Source organism: Haliaeetus albicilla, chromosome 2 (assembly GCF_947461875.1).
Source record: "Haliaeetus albicilla chromosome 2, bHalAlb1.1, whole genome shotgun sequence".
In the NCBI taxonomy this organism is placed as follows: domain Eukaryota; kingdom Metazoa; phylum Chordata; class Aves; order Accipitriformes; family Accipitridae; genus Haliaeetus; species Haliaeetus albicilla.
Window position 1 is genome coordinate 52,067,242 of NC_091484.1, and position 25,473 is coordinate 52,092,714.

General features: G+C 37.2%; 1 protein-coding gene across 4 annotated transcripts in view; it reads right to left on the reverse strand.

Annotated features, from left to right (window-relative positions):
- Window positions 1–25,473, reverse strand: part of GLCCI1 (glucocorticoid induced 1) — a 57,828-nt gene that overhangs the window by 28,013 nt on the left and 4,342 nt on the right. For all 4 annotated transcript variants that reach the window (XM_069774506.1, XM_069774501.1, XM_069774513.1 and 1 more), the window contains exons 2-3: window positions 9,326–9,477; window positions 554–640 (exon numbers count right to left, since the gene is read on the reverse strand). In XM_069774506.1, the coding sequence (XP_069630607.1) occupies window positions 554–640; window positions 9,326–9,477 (239 nt within the window). The remainder of the gene's footprint in view (window positions 1–553; window positions 641–9,325; window positions 9,478–25,473) is intronic.

Consider the following 25,473-nt stretch of genomic DNA (forward strand, 5'->3'; position numbering starts at 1 on the left):
ATCACTTTCTCAAGATGCAAATCCACCTCATTTTTGGTGGGTTCTTTCTAGTTGCAATTGTAGTTTACAGCAAAATACATATGATTCAAGAGCATTTCAAGTAATCACACCATTACTGTATCAACACTTACCCTCCTTTTCCATTTGTGAAAGTGATGTCTTCTCTATCTCCACCCTAAAACTTGAATGAAATTTCTAAACAAGAATATGATACTGACTTACACTTTGTCTCTTTCAGGAGAGCAGCGTTAAAGAACAGAAAGCTAGTTAAGGTAACTCTGAACAGAAAAATCAGTAAGCAACAAGCAGCTGGTTCCTCAGAACTCACTCGGGCTACTCGTTCCCAGCCAACACTGTGTAGTAGGCAGGGAGGAAATCCAATAGGCATGAAGTAACCACCACTCTTGAAACAACTGTTACGTTGGGGGTAAAACCTGTTTCAAAAGCAACAGAGGGGAGGGAAAGGGTGCAGTTTCCTGGACTCCAGATAGGGATTAAAAAATACCTTGGGCATATCAAAACTTGAAAGGCTCCATTGTGCAAAACTTCTCACCTCTTTTAGTTGATCAGCACTTCCCCATGATGCTGAGCGCTGATGTGATCTCTTTTCTGCTCCTTCTTCAGCCCAACAGCTAGGTGTCTAGAGGGAAAAAAAAAAAAAAAAAATGTACTGTACTGAATTCTCCAGGTAAGAAAAACTTACGGCACAAATTAATGCTTTACTCCTTCTGCAGTGTCAGAGTTCAGGCATTATACATGAAAAACAAATTTCAGAATCTGACATGCAGCAGTAATAATCTCAATAAATAAGAAAACAATGTAGAAAACTAAGGCTTTGTAAACTTGCATTTACAAAGGATGAGACAACGCACATTACTGAAGAAGGAATCAGAGGCCTGACAATCACAAAAAAAGCCTTACCTGGCTACTCCCATCTGCGCTTTGACATCCATTTTTAGTTTTCACTCAGTGGACAGTTTAGAAAACCACAAGATTAAAAAAAAATACACAAACTCAGACACCAAAAGCCAGGATTCACTTCTCCCACCTGTCTTAATCATTGGGCCATGTAATCAATTCCTTCTTGCTAACTCTGACTTGATACAGAGTTTGATACACCTTTTATTATTTTTGGCACCAACCTACATGAGCAGAACAGTGAAGGGCAGGCCTTTTCCAGACTTGTCTGCAAGCCCAGAAGTTTGGGGACCGTCCTTGGATGTAGGAGCTATAAAGTTAAACCCCAAAGATTGAGAAGGGTCTGGAAGCCAGATCTCCCAACTCCTGTCCTTATTCACCACTAGACTATTATGAAAACTGAGGGTATCCACCAGCACTTCTGAACAAGGGAGTCAACGGGTGCCAGAGGAGCAATGGGGACATCTAAAATCCAGGGAGAGTTTGGGATATGAACCATATAAAACTCAGAGCTATAGGCACATATATAAATTTGCGAAAAGGCTTTTTTTCCCCAACAATTCCTACTAGTATTAGCTGAATCTTCCACAATAACGCCACAAGAAATAAAACTACACCACTGAAAACAATGAGAATTTCGCAGTGAGGTTTTTCAGGGAGGGGAACACTGCCAATACTTCTCCAAGGCAGATGGGACCCCAACCCAGCAGGACAGGTAGGATCTGGGATCCACCTCCCTGCCGGACTTCCTTCTCATGCATGGAAACCTTGCTCCTCCACAGCTTTCCTTGCTCTTGCCTCCTCTCTTGGGTCTAGAAACTTCTGTAGTACCCACACACATAGCAGACACTGTTCTGCTCAGGAAAGAGACTGGGCATCGCCTTGGAGACCACCACAAAACCAGCATCTGGAGCTCCTCACCCTTGCTGCCCTGCCAAGGGAGGTGGAAGCAGACCTCTGAGGCCAGGCCACTCAAGCCAAGCATGCCAGGCCAGGCCTGGTACCATTAAGCACTGAACTGTAGTTTCAGAGCACAGGCTATGCCTTCATAATCACTGCGCTGCCATAGTATTTCACGTCCTACAGCCCAGCACCTAACTCCTCAGTGTTAATATTTAAAGTGCTAAGTAATTTTGTGTGCACAGGCCTACATATCCCACTTGTGCTTTCCGCTAGCCCTGCACTTTCCATATTTTTTGGTGGGTTTTTTTCTCCATTATTTTTACACCACGAGGAATACTTCCACCAAAGGCCCAGCAAGCTGCGTGGATGATCAGAAAGCAAAATGGAAAAAATCAGTAACAAAGTTTTTGCTGCATGTTCCCAGGAAAGAAAAAACAAGTCTTTATAAAGGTTAGGGTTCTGTGTATTTATTATATGACTCTCTTTGTGTGGGTCTGGGGAAGAAGCCAGAAGATAATGTGGTTATGAAAAAAAAAAAAAATATCAAGAGTGAAAACAGCTATTTAAAACTATGAGAAAAACATGGGAGTCCCTCAGCCAGGCAACCCATCTCATCACCCAAACCAGAGCTTCTACCACACATGTGCTACCTGTGTGTGCATATACTCGCTCTGCATTTTAGCGGAGCCATGTTCTAAATAATTACTTGTTCTTGCAGACTGGGTACTTACCACCTCCCTGAAATTTGTGTGAAAGACATTGTATTGCTTTTAAATATTTTTTAAACACTGAAGTGGCTTGCAGATTTCTAAAGAACTACAGAAAACGGGGGGGGGGGGGGGGGGCAGCACGGAATTTGGTCCTTTTTCAAAATCATGGGCTTTCACAATCTATTACAATTTACTTTCCAATTTAAATTGCTCTTTTTTCAAAGTATTTTACTATATCTCAAGTACAGCTGGAACTATACCCTGATACAAAACCAGAAAAACATCAATGCAAAGGGAATTCTTGGAAAATTTATCTTCCAAAGAGTGTCTTCTGAATACAACACTGCTCCATAGTTTGGGGAACAACTCCAGGACGAGGCAGAAACAGGCATTTCAGGTGCTTAAATATTTACCTGTAGTGCAGGAGAGTGTACCAGGGATCACTACAAGCTCACAGCCTTCCAACTACAGCTTAATAAACAGAACAGAAAAGGCATCAACTGTCTAAAAAGCCAAAGTGAGTTTCTCAACAAAGTAAACTGTTAAAAAACAAAACAAAGCAAATATGTAGAAAGCAAGAGCTTCCCTGTACTTTTTAATAAGCACAGATACCAATCCAGATAGCAAGGACAAAAAACAAACTAATAGCAACACCCTGAAGAACTTCATCAACAACACTGGTGACTTAGCAGAGAGAGGTAGGAATCCTTATATTGCAGTTGATTTAATCAGAAATCAAAAGTAGCAAATACATAACATTAATTCACTTAATACTAAATTTTGTACTTTCTCAAATATGCTTTAACACTCTCTTCCACTCAAATACTATCTCCCTTGAGACAAGGATTACACAGTTGCTTTCAACCTCTGGTAAACTGAGTCAAGTCACAACCTTTCAAAATATACATGAACGTATCAGTATACAGGGGGCAGACTATTTGTGTCCCTCAATTTTATTTGCAGTGTTAGATTACAAATACTATATGATGTTCCTAGCACAGCACTGAAGTCAGGCAATGTTATATTAATGTGCTATTTATATTGAGATGGAAAAAAGAAAAAAAGTTAACAAAATAACACAACATAAGCAGTTACTAGAATATTATAGCAAGCTAGTCTTCTTCAAACCCTAGAAATTGCTGCTTATAATATACTGTAACCCACATTATATGAAGACATGTTTTGGGGTTATAACCCAAATTCCTTATGTTTAGGCAAAAGCTTGAATTACTTGAATGTTGTAATTTACATCACAAATAAGATGGGAGGCATACGGCACCCTTGATATTTCATGAAAATTGTTTTCACATCTTTATTTACAACTTCTACAAAACAGGCTTATCCATGGAAGCCTTCATTTGAAGCTGCAAGTGTAATTCCCGTATGTTAGAACATATTAAAAAAATAATGAAAGTAAAAAAAGTAACTCAAAACTGGATTTGAAGAAAAACTTCTGAATCACAATAAACCAAAGTTGCTGCCCCTCAAGTCAGAAACACAGTAAGAGAAGTCATAGGCACTATCTGTGAAACTGGTAGTATTTCAGAGTTGAAACAAATTTACAGCATCACTTAAGTATGAACTGAACTTCATGAAACTGAAGGATTATTCCTGAAAAAGTATATTCAGAAACTAAGATTAAAAACATTTTAGAAGGATAACCTTGAAAACATTAAGTAACGCATGCTGCAGCTTCAAGAGGGGAATCGCTGGTATTTCGAAATGTGAAGATTCGTGGTCCCAGTTTCAGTTGACAGAATGCTTAAAGCACGCGCATGGAATAGGACATGCTGAGACCACCACATCTGTTTGCTCTCTTCAGTCTTAACATAAATCACAATTACCATTGTTCCAACTCACCCAACCCTGTAGAGATTAGCATTTCTTCCAACACGCCTGGTAATTTTGCCTTGTTTTTCCACCCATGTCAGGGATATACACCTACATTCTTTCCACTTCATTTAGATCAGAATGGAGTACCAACCTACCTAAACCCAGACATAAGACTGAATTACTCTAAATATCTCACATTCTATTGCCAGCCTTTCAGTCAAATTACTATATCTAGCCTGCGTTCCAGATTAACTATGTTGGGGGATGGGTGTAAAGATTAAGAATACAAGTCTACGTTTTACAGGGGAAGCAATAATGTTTTCGCAGAACTTCCACATTCAAAAGAAATGCAACAGCACTAGAAGATAAAGTCTTATGAGTCTCAGATGTTTCTAAAGCAAAGGCCCTCTAGAAATTTTACAGAAAGAAATGGCCTAAAGAGTTAGAAGTTAATTTGACTATAAATGATGACTCCCCTTAAACATCAGACAGGTTAAGAAAAGTTAGAATGATAAATTCATAGTTATATGACACATATCTCTTCCTCCTTGTCCCTTCCACCCAAAGTACATCATTAAAATATCCCATGAAAGCAATGATAACTAATACACCAATAAAAAAGCTTCATGTAGTTGAGCCTCCTGATGTTAATTTTTAAGCAACAAAATTTCTACCCAAAAGAAAACAAAACATTACTCAGGTGATTAATGAGAGGTAACGACATTAAAGCCTTGACCCACACACAAGAACAACAAAAATATATTTTAGCCAAGCATTCCAGTTTAATAACTCTGCATTATTCTTTAGATTAGAGAGTAGTAAAAATTCTGAAAGGCATTTTGCAAGCTTTCTTCATTTCTGTTTGTGTAATACGTAATTGCCATGTACAATGAAAAAGACATATCCAGGCATATTGGAATCATTTTAGTCGTCAGCTGGGGGGGGCGGGGGGGAAATCACTGAATCATATTCTGCTCAGTCATTTGCTCTTTTCTTTGTATTATTTAGATCGAGAAAGACTACACAGACGAACTTTAAGTGGCAATATCTTTTACATCAGTATCATGTTTATCCTTAATCTCTCCTCCTTTTTAATGTTATAAAAATCTTTTAAATTATTTAGCTACTGCCAAATAATTATATTAATAAACTATGATTATCCAAATGTTTCTGAAGATTCTGAGGTTAGGCATAACCATTTCAACATTGAATTATTCCTTACACTAGGAAGGGGGGAATACTTACATGTATAGCATGAAGGAGAAGTATACAAAATTGTTCCATCAGTGCTCCCAACAGAGACTGAAAAAATGGGGAAGGAAGCTATACTGAGTTTTAAATGGCCTTAATGAAAAGTTCAAATTTACTGAAAAGGAGAGGGGAGTAGGACAGTGGAGGCACTCGGGAAGGGGATCACAAAGTATATCAACACGTATAATAACTTCCTATAATAGTAAGTTTCCCTACATTTCTGAATAAAATGGTGTACCTTTGATTACCCAAAACTTGCTGCTCCTTAAAGATCAGCTAGTCATATGCATATGCACACATACACACATGAACATAAACGCATGCAGAATTCTGAGAAATATGAAACTGTATAAATGTCACAATATGTAGTGTCATAGTATATTTTTCCAAAAGCAAACATAACAACCTCACTTCTCTTCAGTGCTTTCAGTCAAAACACTTGAGGTGGGTAAGAGGGACACAGAAACATGAACTATAGTTACTATTCTCCAGGATGCAACAGAAACTAAAACAAAAAAACAAAACTGTTTCCTCTAAAGAATAAGGTATTCCTGAATTCCTTTTTAAAAATCCTGGTTTAATTTTGGAGAAAGAAGAAACATTTTATTCATGAGCACTACACAGGTTCAAAGAACTTAAGTGGGAAACAAGGACTTGGAATAACACTCATTAAAGGTTCACAGTGGAGACCAAAATCTGACTTTTTTTTTTTTGTACATACAATAATTCTAAGAAACCTGGAAGAGCCGTAATCACCGCCTTCATGAAACTGCACAAAATTTGGATTTTAAATTAATGTTTAATTAGGGACAAAAAGTACCCTTGAAAGAGAAATAATTATTCCACCTACAATGGAAGTTATACTGACAGTATTGTTCATGACTTCAGAATTAAAACAAGAGATAATTTATTCTCCAGTGAAACATGCTCATACAAAAAAAAATTACTTCTCGATTTTTGTTATCTTTTTATTTATTTTGTTTGTTACCATCTTCCACTCTGCTAAACTACCAAGCACTATTATTTTTAGCTACTGTAAACTATATGAACTCCCATGAGCTAAACTGTTACCTAGCCAACAGACATGAAGTAGTAGAAGTACTTGTGCTGGTACTCAGGCAAAGAGCAAGGTTTTAATTTAATTTAACTTAATTTGCCATGCATGCATCCTATCAACAACTTGGAACTCATCCTTAGTTCTTGAAATTAGATACACTTCAAACTACACAGAGCTCAAACAACAAAACAACCTCACACAACCAAAACATAACTATGTCAGTATTTTACGATGATCTACAAGTCTCCCCAGTGAACATATTATTTAAAAAAAGAACACCTGGAATTCACTGGGCCAATCACTATGCTTATTATATTTTACATATTCAGATAGTCCTGAGTACTCAAGACACACATTTTTCAACCTAACTTAAACACTGCTAAATGCTTGATTTTTGCATAATTTGAATAAAAAGACAGTTAATATAATTCCTTGTTAGAAGATATCCACACAAATCCAAACCACAAAACCTCCCTGCCCTTATCCCTTTGAAGTAATACTACAGCTTGTAGCAACAACAGTACTGCTTTTCCTCCCTGTTACATTTGATTATGCTGAAAAGGTAAACCAACTTTTTTTCTTTTTTTTTTTTTCCTCCCTGAGCTTTGTTTCTGAATGAGGCAAAGGGTGGCAGCCAACAGGTCAAATAACCTAAACACTTACTTGAGCTCACTAGGAAAGCAATTCTACTGCCAAATGCTTGGAGCTCAAATATTTATAGAACAAGTTTGTTTCTCTTTTCTGTAACTAGTGAAAAGGTTTGTTTGTGAACGTTTAAATATTCTAAATTTTCTATTCAGAAGGGTATTTGCAAAGTTTGATATGGTTATATGTTTTAAAAGAGGGGTTAAGAAAAACAGTAAGTACAAAGCATGCTATCAAAAACTCTCCTGAATGTAAATTATAGTTTCAAAACATAAAGACTTTCAAGGCATAGTATTGTGAAAGGAAGGCACCTTGGAAATCCAGGATGAAAAGCTTTTTAGGTAGATCTTTCATGACAGTAAAGATGACTGCTGCTGCTTCTTTTTTGCTAAAACTGGGTGGCTGGTTTCAAAATGAATGCATAGGACATAAGGACAGCATTTTCTTAAAGGTCCCACCACAGTCTGTGGAAGTTTCCTTAAACAATTTTAATCATCAGATTCCCTAATTAATTAAATAGGATTTCTGGAACATACAGACAGATCATTTTTCTTTTCTAAGCATTCTACACTTATCCTTCCCCCATCAGAGGACCTCCTGTGTTGCATGTGGAAAATTATTTTTACATTCTAACTTGTCCTAAGAAATTCAGTATTACACAAAAGACTAAAACCCAGAATCAATTTAAAGAGCTGCTGTGTTTGCTCTAAGCAATGGTGACAAGTATGTTGCAAGTCAGTAGAAACCAAAACCTATACACCTACAAGTGAAGTTATGACAGAAAAATCCTTGATATTTTAAAGGTATCATGCATTGTGACAACATAAGCTTCCATTAAAACCAATTCTTAATGGCAAAAGAGAGTTATAAGCAAAAGGTAGGATGTCAGAAGTACCATTTTGCTTTGCAGGACACCCATGATAACAATGGACCAGAATCATGGCACAAGAGATAGAAAACTGATTTAACTACACAGCGTGTAGATTGAAAATACAACCAAAGATAGATAGTTTCTTCTAGTTTCCAATTTAGTTCAGAACCCAAACTCAGATGACTTACTCCATACCCTAATAACACTACTGAAAAAACAATAAAGCAACTTCTTTGCTAGTAATTTGGGGGTTTTAGAATTTTATATATATTTTTACCCGTTTGATAGTGATCATCTTTGTGGGCAACAAGCTCCAGCATGAGGAGGAATCAGGCAGGAAACAATGTCCACTTTTCTAGCCAAAGAGCACCAGAGCACTATGAATGCCACAGCAGCCTACCTGCCAGAGGTTCCTGCTAAGGACAGAGCCCTGAGGAGGATCCAAGGGTATCAGGCCATAAATAACCTCAGTAGCCTTCCCTTTGTAGCTGGTGGTCAGGCTCTTGTTCTGATGTCTGGCTTCAAGAGACAACTCTTTCACAGAGCATTTTTACTTGTCTTTCTTACTACTAAGCAGCAGAGGGGACATCTCAAGACCATACTGCATGCTCACTCCCAGCTTCCTGATTTCCCCTCTAGTGACAAACTGATCAATTCTTCTTAACAGTAACCGCTCTCCTTCTCCTCCCCACCCCCCACAAAATACACTTTTTGAGACCCACAGATTTATCAAAATCTCTAGTTTGTCAGCCACTACTATTATGAAATCTTTTTTCAAGTAACACTCAGCACAATTTTGCCTATAGCAGCTTCAAAATAAACCAGATACAAGGCTGAGATTGAAATCTGCTTATTTAGCCTGAATAGATCTGCCCACATACAGAAAATTATTTTTAACAACTGTTTTCTAAAAGCATAAAAATATTATCTGTCGCATACCCATGTTATTGAATTGACACTGGTTAAAAACACACCACTGTAACCCATTTTTAGGGCTTCAAATTTATAATAAATTAAGTGAATCCACATTTCTTCAGAATTAAGTTGAGCTAAGATTCCAGAGCAGGTGATAGAAGTATTACCAGGAAGACATCAATTACACGAAACATCTCTGTTGTCTTGTTTTACAGCTTTTACCTGAGTAGATTTATCTTTCATACATGAAGGGTAGTGTACGTGGGGATCACGTGGCCACTGTCCTGTGAGGTAAGGTCCTGTTATTGTGTCCAAAGAAGAAGTTCGCCTTATGGTACCAGAAGTTCTGATTTGCTGGGATTTTGGCCTGTCCACTGTAGAAAACCAGAACAAAATCAACAAAAAAGTCAGGCTAAATTTGATGTGAAATGTTAAAAGCTAGCTATGACACACAATGGCAAGGACACATCAGAAACCTTTGCCTAAATGCCAAGCTGAAAAGAATGCCATCACGTCAAAGCAAATAACATTAGACAAAGGAGAAAAAAAAAACACAAAAGGGGGAACTTAACAGTTACAAAAAACAACAACGCTTACAGTGTTCATATCCGCAAAGAAATGGGCTACTTATGTGACATATTTTCATCAACAAAAAAAATCAAGCAAATTTAAATACAGCACTGACACAACTCAGGAAAGCCAGACACATAGAAAATATAACATAGTATCAGTATTGGGTTACTGTGTTTTGTTTTTTAAGTCAGCTTGCTTAGCTTTCTAAATACTAGAACAGGTATCATGACAAAAATTATGATTCTTAAGAAGATGCATATCTGACTTCTTGCTCTCACGTATGTCATTCCATATTATTTACAAGATCCCAATACAGGCCTTAGCAAGCTGAAAGCATCTGACTGCGTATTTCCCTCTGACACAGCTCAGGTCAAGGCAGCTACCATGTTTGTCTTCACTCATCACAGTGCCTGCAATCTTTGACTCCTCCCTGTACTTCTCTCCCCATACACCTAGATCATGGAACACTTTCTCCTGCATTTCACTTGGAAAGCAGAGAGCAGGGTGATTCATGAGATTGATGTGGGAAAGAACAGTTTTACAGCATGCTCTCTGGATCATCTTGCTTTGTCCTCTAGGCGAAATTACTTCATATACTCGTTTTCTAGACTTCACATAAGCCAACCTAAGCCCTACGTTACAGCTACTGTCTATTTTGCTCACCCCTACTACAAGAATTTTGCAAGTGAGATTACTTTCAAGTTAGTCACATGCTATGCACTGATCTGACCCACCAAAACTCTACTCACTGCTCAGAACTTGAAAGCAGACCTGCTAGCACACTTCCGAGCCCAAACACGGCCACTGACCTCCACATGCATTTTCTCTTTGTATATCATCTAGAATTGCTGGATCTCAAAAGGCAGACTCCATCATCAATGTTTTATATAGCATTCAGCACAATGATTAGGGTATAGCTTGCACTAATACAGCATGCTTATAGTATGATGTATGAACGTGATAATGTTAAAACAGACCATTTTAAAGAAATGTAGAGCTGCTGAAACACTTCATTAGCTACTTAGTTTAGGTGAAGACTTCTAAATAATGCTGTGAATTTAAAGCATGATAGTGTATCATGCTGCCTTTGTATAATATAGTTGTTTTGACTGCCTTATCTCTAAATCAAATCCCTACAATTTCAAACAGATCAATCCTCATAGGATTCCAATTGCGACAAATTTGCATTTTAAGAAAGATTTTCGAACTATTAAAAGTAAAGAAGCCTGAAATGCAAAATAAAGGTGACAAATTTTAAACATGAAACCAGTATTTACATTTGCGCTGAAACACAAGTGTACCTAAAGGGTGCATACCTTATAAAGCATTCTTCCAACCTTCACTGTCATGCTATGGCACTACACTACTCTCTCAAGTAGCCTGAGTTTTGAAAATTTCTCCAGAAGCTCTGTTCATTGATACATATTACATGCAAAAAACTATCAGGAATTTGTTAAATATATAAGTAGTTAAGTGTGTTCTAAAAAAAACTTTTAAAACAAGTTAGAGACCACGCAAAGACAAACTGGCAAGACAACGTCTGAACATGAGGAAATAAGGACTAAGCATACCTTTGCAAACTTTACATTTAAAAGTCTTGCTGCAAAAAAACCAAGAAAACACAAGCCCAAAACACAACCAGAGAATGAACTCCAGTCTGTGTCTTATTCTACACCCAGAGGAAAGGCAACAGCAATCCCATCATTAATAACTCACATAATTGCATTACAACTGAACGGAAACAAACACCACCAAAAGTTACTACATTTATATTTTTCCATGGTAATCCTGGAAGTGGACTGCAGGACACTGTCAAACCCTAAAGCCAGGAGAAGCAAAGTTCAAGATGCAGTCTCGTAAGTCCCTATTACTCTTCAGTATTTCTTTGAATTACAGGAAACAAACTACTTCTCAACTGCATAAACCAATCCAAGTTAACACTAATTTAATGCCAACCCTATTCCATTGTTGTCTGCGTTCCTTCAATCTACTTTGAGATGGCATGCACAGATGTGTGAACCCACCTAGTGAAGTGATTCACTGAGTTAAACATCAAGAAAGCTAAAACGTACCCTCAAAAATTCATAAGTACATGGGTTTCCCCGTTATAGGCAGAGTTGGCATAATATAATGGGCAGAAACAACCACAGGAGAGCCATAAGGAACAGGGCTGCAGCAGCGCTGAGGTCTGTTCAATAACAGTTTCAGCTCTCATCCTTTTATGATATATCCTTAGATCATAAAAAATAAAGAAGGGATCTGTAAGCATAAAATTTGAAGGAACTTCTACAACTTAGCATTTGACAAATTGTCTTGTACAGTAACGTACTTAAAGATGACAGGATACCGCGGAGAGCAGCGTTGAACTGGACCACAATAGTGGTGGCTCAGATCAGCTTAAATTGTTTTCTAAATATTAAAACTGTTCTCAGGATTCCTTTCTTAATTTTGCTTTTTCTCACCTCATTATAAGTCTGTCTTCCTGCTACTCTAGGGAGCTACTACAGAACTTTCACTTCTCCCCGAACTTTCATTAGCAATGGGATTCTGATGCTACTATCATGAATATCCTTCTCCAGTCCTAAGACTTTCTCCGGATGGAAACCTCATGCTCCAGCTTTCTCACAGAAGCCAAAAAGAAAAAAAAAAAGAAAAATCCAGCAAGTACCATCTGATACCCGAAGCACTTCAACAGCTCCTGAAGTTAGCCAACAGACTTCAGCATTCACAAAGGCTTCATCAATATTCAGAAATTTCTAAAATTACAGACTGAACAAGTAAAGTTAGGAACACAGCACTTAAGCAGCATGACATTACTTGAAAAAGTTAGCTCGAAATTACAAAAGCAAGATGTATGCTCATAGGAAGGCAAAATACCTCATGTGTTATTTAAAATATGCCACAGGTTTTAACGCCATGTATATAATGGCTATTGCTACACATCTCTAATTATAAATGATGTTACGCAAAATGACACAAGGGTCTACCTGAATACTACAGCTGGTGAAATTTGGCATGATCTTACCTCCCAGCAGAAATCAACTAAAATAAACTGCATGAAATCATGAAATTATGGTTCTGCATGCTGCATTGAGAGCCAAAAGAATTCTAGTTATACCACCTAGACTGACTGAAAAAAGGTTTCCATTTCTCTGCCAGCAAAATGTAATTTAGTAAGAGACTAACACGACAGCTCTTTTGAAAAGGACATAGGGCTCAAATAAAACCATCTGCTACAGCTCTAAAATGAAAAGATTGCCTTCCTGTCCAACACAGAGGCAGCTAACCTGCACATGTTCACAGTCCATTTTAGCTTAAATAATGCTTTCTGCCATGCGTGCAGTGAGGAAAATCACCTGCAGCAGAGGAGCAGGATTGACAGCTAGCATTGGTACCATTATAAAAACTCCTTCTGCTAAATCTACCAGAGCTCATCTGTCAGCATCTTTTCTTCCCATCTCTTTTTCAGCAATTAGCAGATGCAGTTCAAATTTGGCCAAAACTTTTTCGCTCACATCCTTACATGGATATATCCAGCTTAAAAAGACTAAAATTACCCTAAGAACTTCTCAGATGACACAGATTCCTCTCCAGTGAAAAACATGAAATAAAAATAAAATTAATTCTTCCCTAAAACTAGGAGTATTAATATTGTCATCTCATTATCGATGTCAGCTAACTGTGACACTTTCATGCCAAAATGCTAGACAACATTCTTGCCAGTAGTATCTTGATTTTTTGTTGAAAGTTCACCTACTAACTTAAACTATTTAGCTGAGACAGCCAAGTCATGACACCATGAAATATCAGTACTAAATACCACAATAAAGTTTCATGAAATGTTGCTTCTCTTCAGTTCAGTTACTAGCACTCTGCAGAACCTTCTGGTTCACCTTCAGAGCTACTAGGGAAATGAGTCCCAAGCTTAGGTCTTACCCATTCCTAAAGAATTTCAGATTTTACCATGGAAATTAATAACTTCAAAAGAATTTTTTCCAAAAATACTAAAGACTCTTGGAAGGACTCACTTTGGTCTGCTTAAGACTCTTCTCAAGAGCCCCAAAGTCAGAGTTCAAGTAGTCTGCTTCGAAGGAGATCCAGAGACTAGATATCACATTACAAAGGAGTATCAGCTATTTCGAAGATATTCCTACTACAGATGACAACAAATTTACAACAATCTACAAACCCAATGATTCAGAAGTGCCTGTGTGAATGAAGTACGTGGGAACGCAGCATGAGAAATCATCAGCTAGAAATGGAAAGCTGAGTATTAAGGAATGCTGACCCACAGCGACCAAGAATGATGGCCCAACACTTAGGTCATGGTTACCACAGCAGCGGCTGCCCCACACAGGTCTACTCAAAAATCCCCTCTTCTGTTACACCTTCTACAAGCATGAAAAGGGATACCTCTGCTCTTGCTTGCTTCGAACAATGATTCCTAGAGTACTACAAAAGTAGACTTTCAGATACTAGAGGAGGCACAGTCTCTGAAGAGTCTGGTCAAGGGTTTTTTTGCCTCTTTGATTGTTTTTTAAGCGAGTATATAGTGATACTGTACTGATTCCTGAATGTATATTTGACTGGTCTTTCCTGCTCCAATTATGTAGGCAGATGGACAAATCAGTGCATGTTTATTTGCAGAATTTGTCTCTATGACTTTGTGAGGAAAAAGATTGAATAATGGGGATTTAGAGGCCACTCCAAAAAATATTTCCATCTTCATTCTCAAGAAGGCTTTTCTCTTGTAACTGGAGCCAAAATCTCTTAAGAAAAAGATTAATGAGGGATCTGGGGTCCCTAGAAGTTTTACTCCACAAGATAGATCTACTGGCTCAAAAGACATTTCCCAGTTGCCAGTGACTGATGGACTTTTGTTTCTGACCCAATCTGCAAACCAATGGAATGACTGCATTAACGGTTCAGAGTGATGCAGAACAACAAAGAGCATACTGTTTGACACGTACTGTTCATAGAAAGTAACAGAAAATAGGATTTTAAATAGCAACTTAAAACCCACAACACCATAATATGTAATTAAGCAGAAAAAATATGAAGTTATTGCACTTTCTTCTATAATTTCAAATCAAACAAACTTAATCTCTTTAGTAGCTTAAAACAAAGCAACATACTAGCTTTTTCAAACACTTAAAATGCAGTACAGTGTTTTGCTACCAAAAAGATATTTCTAAGAGGATATAGTAAGAGACAGTCATTTTAAGTTACCTTTTCATACATCTCTAAAAATACTGTATGTTCAGCTCCATAAAATGTCTGTCTTCATTATGTGCACCACACTGGTTTTGATTCAGTTGTACCAACTTCAGAAATTATTTCCAAGGTTCTATTTTTAGAAAGCAAGACAGAAGATGACTAAAAATGAAGGGGGATGACATTCTGAAGTAACTGTTCCAAACAGACCGACACAATCCACCCTAATTTCTTTTCATTATCCGTAACGTCAAACCAACCAAAGGCACAGAACAGCACCATAATCTAACCAAGGCTCCAACAACCAAACTGAACAAACAGAAAGCAGTCCACTTCATGAGATCTGAGATCTTTTCAGAGATCCAGGTCCATGAATGATGTGCTTTCTACATCCAAGATTCTTCAGGGGAGAAAGAAAGAAAAAAAGAAAGGAAAGAAAAAAAAAAGAGGGGAGCCAGTCTTCCACATAGGTCATTTTACAATTTGGTAGTCAGGGCAAATTCGGTTTTGTACCTGAGGAGGCTTAGGAGAATTCAAACTGAACTGCATGAAACAACAGGTCTATCAGTACAAGAGGTAGCCTATACTGGGAAAACAAAAGAAACAAAACCAGCTTGATCTTTCAAAGGAAAATTGTAGACAAAGACCCACAGTACAGGTTTTGGGAATCAACTATACTGAGTTATCTTTTATAGCCATGACAAAGCCACCTAGAAATGGAAGTGGTCTTCTGATTAGTCACTGAATCCAACAGGTAGATCAAGGCATTTCCTTCCATCAGGGAGGTTTTATACATGACTCTTCAAGGGCATACAGCTCTACTTGCCTAACTGCACAAGAAGGTGCAGTGCTCAGAGCTAGGCTATACATACCCAGAGGAAGAGGGACAGACGGATTAATCTGATTAGGCACATGAATTTCATTGGACCTACAGTTGACTCCCAAAATCTTGAGTTGCCTATGCATGTATGTTGAAACACAGTCTCTGCCTCATGTCCCTATTCCACCCAACTACAGGTCAAGTAAAATGTGACTGCGCATATCTTTCAGAAGTCAGACTTTGTTCACAGCAAAACTCCCGTTTAAAATCAACATTATCATCAGAGATCAAGATAGAAAGAATGCTCTCATCTCAGTCAGAAAAGTAAACAAACTATAAGGAAGAAAGTTTCAGGTCTCTAAAACTAAGTTATTCTTCTAACAAAGAAGAATGTATGGCATGTATAGGACTTCAAAAGATGAAGCATTTAATAACATAAAAGCCTGCTTTGTTCAACAGATGTAACCTACACATTTGTACTCTAACAGGACACCAGGCAGGTAAAACACTAATTGCAAACCTTTCAGATTTTTAAATATTTCACATTTTTAAAAGGTATTTTTCTTTGTAAGGTTATTACTTCAAACTTAAACTCTACACAAATACCTAAACTTAGTATCATTTAATAAAGTACCTAAAAAATGTTCCTACTGTTAGAAGTTAAAACAAAATCGATTTGAGATCAGAAGCTAAGTACTTGGGAAAAAGAGCACACTGAAACACACAACCAACCATTAACTGTTGTGCACTTCTGCAGGTACAGAGAATTTTCTTCATTTTAGTTTATTTAGATCTGTTGAATCATAATTTTATCCAATATTGAGAAATGAACTGGGAACCAAAAAGAGTACTAAAGCTGTTTGTTTTTTTCCTTCCAGTGTATTAATAATTAAAATTTGGAAGGAAATTATAAACATGTAGTTAATTCAGTAACTACAAATAATACCACCTTTGTTGAATAAACTTGATGACTCTGAAGAGGGTTTTTTTGTTGTTATAATGATAATACTTAAAATTTAACAAAATGTTGTAGAAAAGTAAGGGGTTTGTACACCTTTAATTCCACTTTCCATCAAAATGCAGCTGTACATAACTGTGAATAAAAAAAAAAAAAAAATCAGAAGGCATGATTCACCATTTTCACAATCAAAATACACTAAGAACTGTAATCAATGCATGGTAGGCTATACAATGCTGTCATAATGATCACCAATGATTAGAGAGAAAAAGCATTCTCCTAGCCAGAGCTAATTATACTAAACAGGAATAATTTTTTTTTCTGAAAAAAATACTGAAAAATAGAAATGTAAAACAAGATTAAAACAGATTGCTTAAATCAGGCTGCCCAACTTTGCTGATTAAATAAATTATCTTTTCATTATCACTTAAGTCATGGAAACAAAGGACTAGAAACAACTTCCTACATCAGGAGCCCAGTTCTCAACAAAACACATGTAATCACTTAAAAAGAGATTACAAACTCAGTCTTACAGCACCTGCGTATTTTGCCCCCATGACTCCTACTGGAAAAATGATCCAGAAGGTTTTTTTTTTTCCCCTGATGATTTCAGGCCGCCTTATAGTTTTCCACATAAACATTTACATTGTCAAACCAATCTACCCATTCACATCCTAGCACTAACCTCCAGTTCTTCCTTCGCACCTCTCCATCCCTTTCACCGCACACTTGGATTCAGGGAAAGCAATTGTGGTTTTTATTCAGAATAGATTTTTTTATCATCACATGGTTAAACTCCTAACCTAGTAGTCCGTCTCTGAGTCTGTTCCAATTTGATTTTACCCTTCTTAAATTGCAGAGCACCAGAACCGTGTGCAGTATCCCAGATGATGTCTCAGCAGGTCCCTGTGCAGCAGGTTGCTCATTTGCGCAAGACCTGACTTTTTCAGTCTCTTCATGTTGGCAGTTTAGAGATCCCACCATCACCCAACTCCACCCTCCAGCATTTTCAAATTATATGCTCCCCCTTAGAGGAAAATATATTCTGCTCAAGTACAGCCTCACATACATAAATCAAGATTTTTTACTTTTAAATCTCACTTTTAAAAATTATTACTTCAATTTCCAGGGTCCTTCAACTCTTCTTGCATAATCTTCCTGTGTACTAATTAAACCTCTCAAAATTCATCAACAGTTTCATCACTGTAATTTTAAAATTTGCCTAAGCAGATAAGATCTACTTCCTGTCTAGAAAATCAGTTCTCTTATCAAAACCACCAGGTTAGCATGACACAATTTGGAAAGCTCATTTTGCACTTTAACATTTCTCCTTGCTTTCCACCACCCCTTAGAATTTCTTCTGAAGTTTCACATATAGCTGAAGTTAGACCAACATATCTCTGTACTTTAGAGCTGGACTCAAACATTTTTCACATTCTGAAAACATCAGCATCGTATCTGCTAAACTCGGGTATCTGTTCTCAGATGGTGTCACCTCCTATTCAAAAGATTGCCTTAGAAAGTTGAAGGTAAGCATGAACTTCTTGAATCCTGCAATGGAGATCACTGAATTGACTTTATTAAAATATGCAATCTGTATTTATCAGAGTCTTGGTAATTCCTAATTCCAAATTACCCTCTCCCTTAAAATTTCATTTTTTTTGTATCTTCCTGGGTTAAAAATCACTGTCCTTATTGAGAGTTGATTACTTATACTTTGTCCTGGTGAGCACAAAGCATTGAATATCTGTGCTATTTCCTCTGAGATTTTTGCCACTGTTCCTTGGAGTTGATTTTGAAACCATACATTCCAGCAAATCAGTCTCAGATCACCCTTAATCTCTTTTTTCTTGGTACCAAATGGCTGCAACTACTTTTTCCTTATTTTTCTATTTGCATGTTTCTATTGTCTGTCTCCAAGCATGAAAAGTCCAAGTCCATTCGCGTTTTAACAATTCTCAGCCAAGATTCACTTTTTGATTGATAATAGGACATTCTTTTCTCGGTTCCTCCTCCTGTTCCTTGCAGGCCCTCTGCTTATTCCTAGCAGCCTTTTTGAGGTAAGTTTCCATGCAATCAGATCACATCCTTGAGTTTTTCTGACGTTTGAAAGATTCCAGTTGTGTTAACATTTTTCATTAAAAGAGATTCTCTCTGTATTCAAGTCAGAGCAATCCTGTTTAGCCAAATTTTCACATGACTTCCTTCTGAAATCTGAAATTTTACTCAGATTTATGAACTTTAGACCATACCTCCATGTAGAATTTTTTTTTTTTGCTGTATATGCATGTAAATTTGCATGATTAAAAAAGGCATAGCTGTAGAAAACAGGTAACATTTATTGTATATACAGTGCCAGCATACCCATTTCTTCTGCTTCTCAGAGATTTTGAGTTGTCAGACTTGGTAATTCCTATTCTCCAGGCTGCCAAACTGAGTTTCTACTGTAATTCTTGCAATCTAAAGTTCTCCCTGCATCCTCCAACTTCATATTAAAGGTTACACACACCACTAAATAAAATCATGAGACTCCAGTCATCTTAATAGGCTAGTGCCTTCTTTGGAAGAAATTAAGGTAGATGTACACAACGGCTTCACAAAATTAGTATTTTAAACAATATATAGACTGCACACTTCAATACATGACTTTGAAAGCATGAGTGTTTCTACAGTAATGCCCAAAAGTTATTTGGATCTTTCAGCGTGGACCACCTCTGAAGTTGACTATGTGTCTCTGGTCACTTCCTTGTACGGACGTTTCTCAAATACACGTTACTTTTAAACGAGCATGAGTTAATTATATTTCTGCCTGTGAGAAATTTTTCTCTTCCAGATTAGGACTTTTTCTTGTTCCCCTTGAAAAGAACATCAAGTATTTCAAATTTATTTTATGGTTTCTTTGTAGGGGAAGAAAACATTGCAAAGATGATTATTCAGGGCAAGGTATCAGGTACAACAAAGGAGCCACAAAAAGTGAAATATGAGAGAAAGGAGAGTATGAGAGAAAGGATGTGTAAGGGTATTTCACTATCAATTGCCACAATTAAGCAAACACAGCTATCAGTTAAGAATGAAAATTTTAAGACCTTGAACATAAATTTACTTCTGTGAAGACAGCTTCTCCTTTAACCTGGCAGCTTCCCAACTACTGTGTAAACCTAAGTTTTATTCTGCATTCTTCAGCAGTTAGCTGATATTTTTAGAGCCATACTGTTCAAAGTCTGTTCCAGGACACTCAGCATAAATCTGGGTTTAATTTTTAGTGAGCAAGCCAACTCTCCATTACTTTGAAAAACAGAAAGTTAAGATATCACGTATAACAGAAAGATTTTGAATAATATATGACATACTGGATATGGAGGTGTAACACCTAACTGCATAGAGTCAACACTGCAAAGCCACTTGGGTTTTGCAATGTACTTTCCAAGGCACCAGACTCCAGAAAGACTAATTAGCTGACATATGGCGCTGAATTTAAGCTGACTCCATGTGTGAGAACTGCACTCACCAAACCCTTCCAGAGCATAGACCGCATCACACTGATACCTGCTATAACCATCAGCATCTTCTAGTCCTACTGCGCTAGTGAGCTCTGCCGTGACGTGCAGAAGGAGCAGTAGTGAGACCATGTTAAATACCAACAGAGACCCACAGGTCTTGTAGAGCCACTCACTGCCTCCTCCACGCTGTGTGTCTCAGTGGCCTGAGTTCTGGAAACACAGTGCAAAATTTTCAAGGTTTATCCAGCACCATTTCTGATCCAGCATGGGTACAGCGCTTCATCTAATGAAAGCAACTGTATTGTTATGCCTGGAAGCTGTATGTTCACAAGCCTGCGTTTTTATATCTGCGCTTAGCTAATCCGCTCCCAAATAGCCAATGGCTGACTGCATGTCATACTTTGAAGAAGTGGTCTTTGTATTTACAGGCTAATTTCTGCAGACTAGGATTAACAGAATTAGCTAGTGATTGAGGATTGAATAACCAGAATTTGTTTTCTGGTAAAAACACAATATTTCCAAATCACAGTTTGATTTCCAAATGCTGACAGATGTCAACAAATTATTAGAGTTTTGATTATTTTTTTTTTAGTACTGCAGCTTAAGCACCTATATTAAAATGTATAGTTTTTTTTCTAACCATGAAGCCTTTTTTTAAAATGTAGATATACAGGTAATCCAGCTAGCCAACGTTCAGGAAGCATTTCTATCAGAACTCCAGAATAGGCACTGTACACCAAAACACCAGAGATTAAAAGGCACACAATATAACAATACCCATTCTGCCATACATTTAATTGGTTCACAACCGAGTGGTTACTGTTACAGAAAACATTCCCAAAAGACAGATTTATACTTACTAAAACAATATTAAAATTCATATAGCTACAGAAATGAGTTTCAAGTTTGTAGTATAAATGCCAGTGATCTTGCAATGATCAGTCAAGCCAGTTAGATATGAGTGTTAATTCCTGAAATTCAGAATTGTGTCTACAACTTATCTCCTTACTTAATGGCTGGTGGTGAGAGTAGGAAAGGAGGATGAAGCTAACCTTGTTCAAACAGGTGACTTGCACTGTTCAAAGGAATGGAACACTTAAATTATTATTCCAGTTTAGACTATCTCAAGGCAGAGTGAGAAGAAAATATTCTACAGTGGATTTTAAATTATTCAGAAACCATGATGAACTGCTATCGTTCTGGTTTTAGTAACCACTCTTATGAGCAAAATACGAGACACATTCTTCCTAAAGAGGAAACAAAATGTGTAGTTTGAATAAAACTAGTTTCAGGTTGTGCAAAACAAGTAGCACATAAGAGCCAGGTTAATCACTCATTTGTATTTGATTCAGAGAACAATATCCACTGCAAACAGCTACTCCTCAATTTAACACTAGCAGCAGTGAAAGTTAAATCCTTATAAACACCAACATCTCTGTAATTGTTTATCGTTAGGGCACATGCAACGCTGAATAAAAAAGTCTAACCAATACAGTATCTTGCATTAAGGTTTCAAAACCCAAGCTCATACCATTTCATGACCTCCTGGGAAGTATATATTGTCTCCAAAGCAGCAATATCTAATATGGAAAGCTAATTAAGAGATCTACTCTACCACTACAAAAAAATGAAAACTCTCCATCAAAACTATCTTCCATTGACTCAACATCAACTGGTTAGGTTAATCCCTAATTACAAATTGTACGTGCAGAAAACAGTTATCGCTTGAGTGTAGACACCCACATCTTCTGCGTTTTGTTTTGGGGTTTTTTTGCCCCCCTGTCAGAGAAAGCTAATCTGTTTTTAAAAGGGTGATAGTCAATAGTTTGGTAGCATACAGCAGCAGCAGCTACTAAGCAGTGCAGATACCAAAGGAGCAGGGAAGGTGCACGAGAGAAATGAAGAGGACCAGAGCAGAGGCAGTATTACAAGGCCAGAGAGCAGGCTGAGGGCACTCCCCAGCATGGCCCCACTTGGCCTTGCTGGGTTTGCTTCCCAAAGGTAAGACTTCCAGTAGCTACATGCCCTCTTCTGTCTTACTAACAGCAAAAGACATAGTCTGAGCAGCAGCATCACCAGACAGTCCAAGGGGACCCCGTTAAGGGAACAGCTCTGGTCCTAAGTCCACATCCACACAGCTGGGACAGCAGGAAAGGGTTCCTGAGAGAGCGTGTATTTCAGTTTCAACACTGGGTGAGTGTCTCTATTGATGAAATCCTAGCTTCAGAAAAATAGGAGTTGGAGAGACTGACTCGCCATTCAAAAGGATTGATATTACACACTGTATCATGATACTCTGTGTGGTAACCATACTGCAGAAGTCTCAGCTGTGATCCCCTTCAGTACCCATCGGCTATTTTCAAGCTCTAGGATTTAATTTCCCATTCAAAAACAGTCATAAAACAAATTAGTGTTGGTGAACTTCAGAGTCAAATTTTTGAGAAGTAGTAAATACACACTCGAAATGTAAGAATTACATTAAGTACAAACACCCATTTTCCTTCACTCTAACCTCCAATTCTTTTAATTTTGCAATTGCCTACACCCTAAAAATGGTGACACTAAGGAAAAGGGGATAATCACAGGCTGACAAGTTGCTGTGGATGTATCCCTTCTAATGATGAGATGTAAATATTATTTTACTTGCCTGAAAATGCCTTAAACCATTGTTTAGACACTACAGGTTTACATGGGAGGCAGCACTGAAAGAACTCAATGCATTTAAATATTAACATTAAAGCAAGATGATGATCATTAACACAGTTAACTATTTCAAGTCTTGAGCAAAGTCTTCCAATTATGTATCTTTACTACAGGGTCCTTTTCTTCATCAGCAGAACTTTTTAAAAAAATGCTAGTCAATGTTTAAAACCTACTATATTAACAACTTTTCCTGAAGTATGCTAAATCCACTGAGACCTAAGTATTGTGTCAAGTGTTGGCAACGTTTTTCTCTACTGAAGATATTGACAACTGATTTATACAGGAACTTTCATTTTTCACGGCAGGGGCGGGGGGGGAAAACAAACTATTACCTTCTTCAGATGAAGATAATTACTCAACTGATGAAGTCCCATAAAAAAAGTATTTCAAATATTCACTTAAACTGAAACACTGAGGAGCAGAGACTTTATTTCCAATAGGTTATGCATTGTTACAACTAATGCTTTCAAGTCCAGGTTGAACTGAAATTTCAGAATTCCTGCATCAGTTCTCTTTTTTTTCCATGATGATATGTATACTAGTAGCATAAACCCCATTTTTAAAATAACTAGCTTTCCCCTGTGAATTTTAGCAATATAGCAAAGCTCAACAACTCATTATGTGTCAGTCTATACTTGGCAAACACTGACTTTTTTGTAGGATTCTAAGATATATTCCATTTATCTACCCTCCCTGCATTTTAAGACAGATTTTAAGAACTGCCGTTCACCCCACACCATGGGAAAGAAAAGGACAAAATGCAGGAATCATGAATTTCAGAAACCAAATTCCCGTATTAGCCACTGTTTTACTATGCATGGATGCTGGCAAGTAACTTCAGTTTGGCCATATGTAACACACTAACACTTGCTTATGTCCAAAGAATAAGAATTAAAGGTCAGGTAGTGATTTAAAATAGATATATACATATACTTTGTAAGCTATTTTTTCCACGGGGCGGGGGGTGTGCTTTCTTAATAGCTAATGCCTTGCTACAATACCATTCAAGTCAATGGAGAAAATACCTTTCTATTTTTCTTTCCTGCAGTTGTTTTAACACCCAAAAGAAGCTTAATTAATTTGTCTTATGAAACATATTTATTAAGGGCATCTAATATACTATTCTCATTTAAAGTGATGTTAAAACATGTAACTAAAAAGCCTCTGAGTTCAAGGCAACTGGTTCAAATTTAGCCAGTGTCTTTTTATTTCACCATATTATATTCCAATGAAAGCTATTTTGGGAAGAGAGAGGGACAAAGCTGGAGCAAAACTGTTTTGGCCATACAATTATGGGAATACTGCTATTATTCAGGCATCAGGAAATAGGAAGCGTCACAAAAATTACTTCCTTACCTACATTTGTTAGAAATAAAGGAAAGATCTTCTTGATCTCTGGTATAAATGCTTGTGATGCCAAAATATTGGATGGCTTGAATCCAGGATATTAAAACAGTCCCTGCCTTTTGAAGTCTGAATTTTGTTTTTTTAAATACTGATATCCCTTACAAGTCTAGAGATCAGCAATATTGTCCATCTTACTCCACTCCTCACTCCACTAGCCTTTTATCTACTAGCATAACAACGGATATACATACTTATTACTCAGAACTGGGTTACGCAGTTGTTTTGCATCTTTTTTAATTCCCTTCTCTTACTAATGTTGGCAACGCTTCAGGAGTTATTTGGGGAAGTAAAAGATATTGGGAGCCCTTAACAAGTGATTACAATATTTTTCAGATGTCCTTAAAACTAACCTTTACCTCCAAAATTTGATACAGAAAAAGGTTTGTACTATAAACAATACAAGTGAAAGTTAGAAAAACATGAAGCATAATATTACAGTACCACCAGAGTTAACACTAAACAAAGCATTTGAGGAAAGCAATATTGAGCTTGAATCGTATACAAGTCATTTACACCCTCCATGTATACATGTGAAAAAAAACAAACTAAACAGGAAACCCACTCTCATATTTGTACAAGCTACTTTACATAATAACAGAAACTACTGATTTTATCCAGGTAAGGTGAGGAAGAAAACAACTTGCTTTTTTTCTGTAAAACATAAGTGTTCACAAGCAAGTAATACATTTTGTTTGACTCGTCCAAGGGTTTTTGGGGGATTATTATTGGAATGTCCTTTGTCATGAACCACGCAGCTTCATATTCTGTTGACGTTGCGTTTATATGATCAGAGATGTATCAGATATATTCCCCCTAAGAAAACCATGTCTTGTTACATTCAACCAGGCACTTTTTACATTGCCAGCTCTCCAAAACATGAATACAGACTATAAAAACGTATCTACTAGTAAGGAATAAACATGTTTAAAAATAGAGGAAAGGAGTAGACTCACACATTGCACGCTTATCCTACGATATCAGAAGTTTTTTCCCCTCTTTCTTCCTTTTTTAGCACCTTGAAATTAGTACATAGCATCCATGACTTCTCATCCATTCAGTATCAATACTAACCAAACACAAATACTGGCATCAATTCTTTCCTACCAACTACAAATCCCCAAATTTGCCTAAAGAAAATAGCAAATTCTTAAAGTTTCAGTTCTAAACACACAGGGTTTTGCTGCAGAACAAAAAC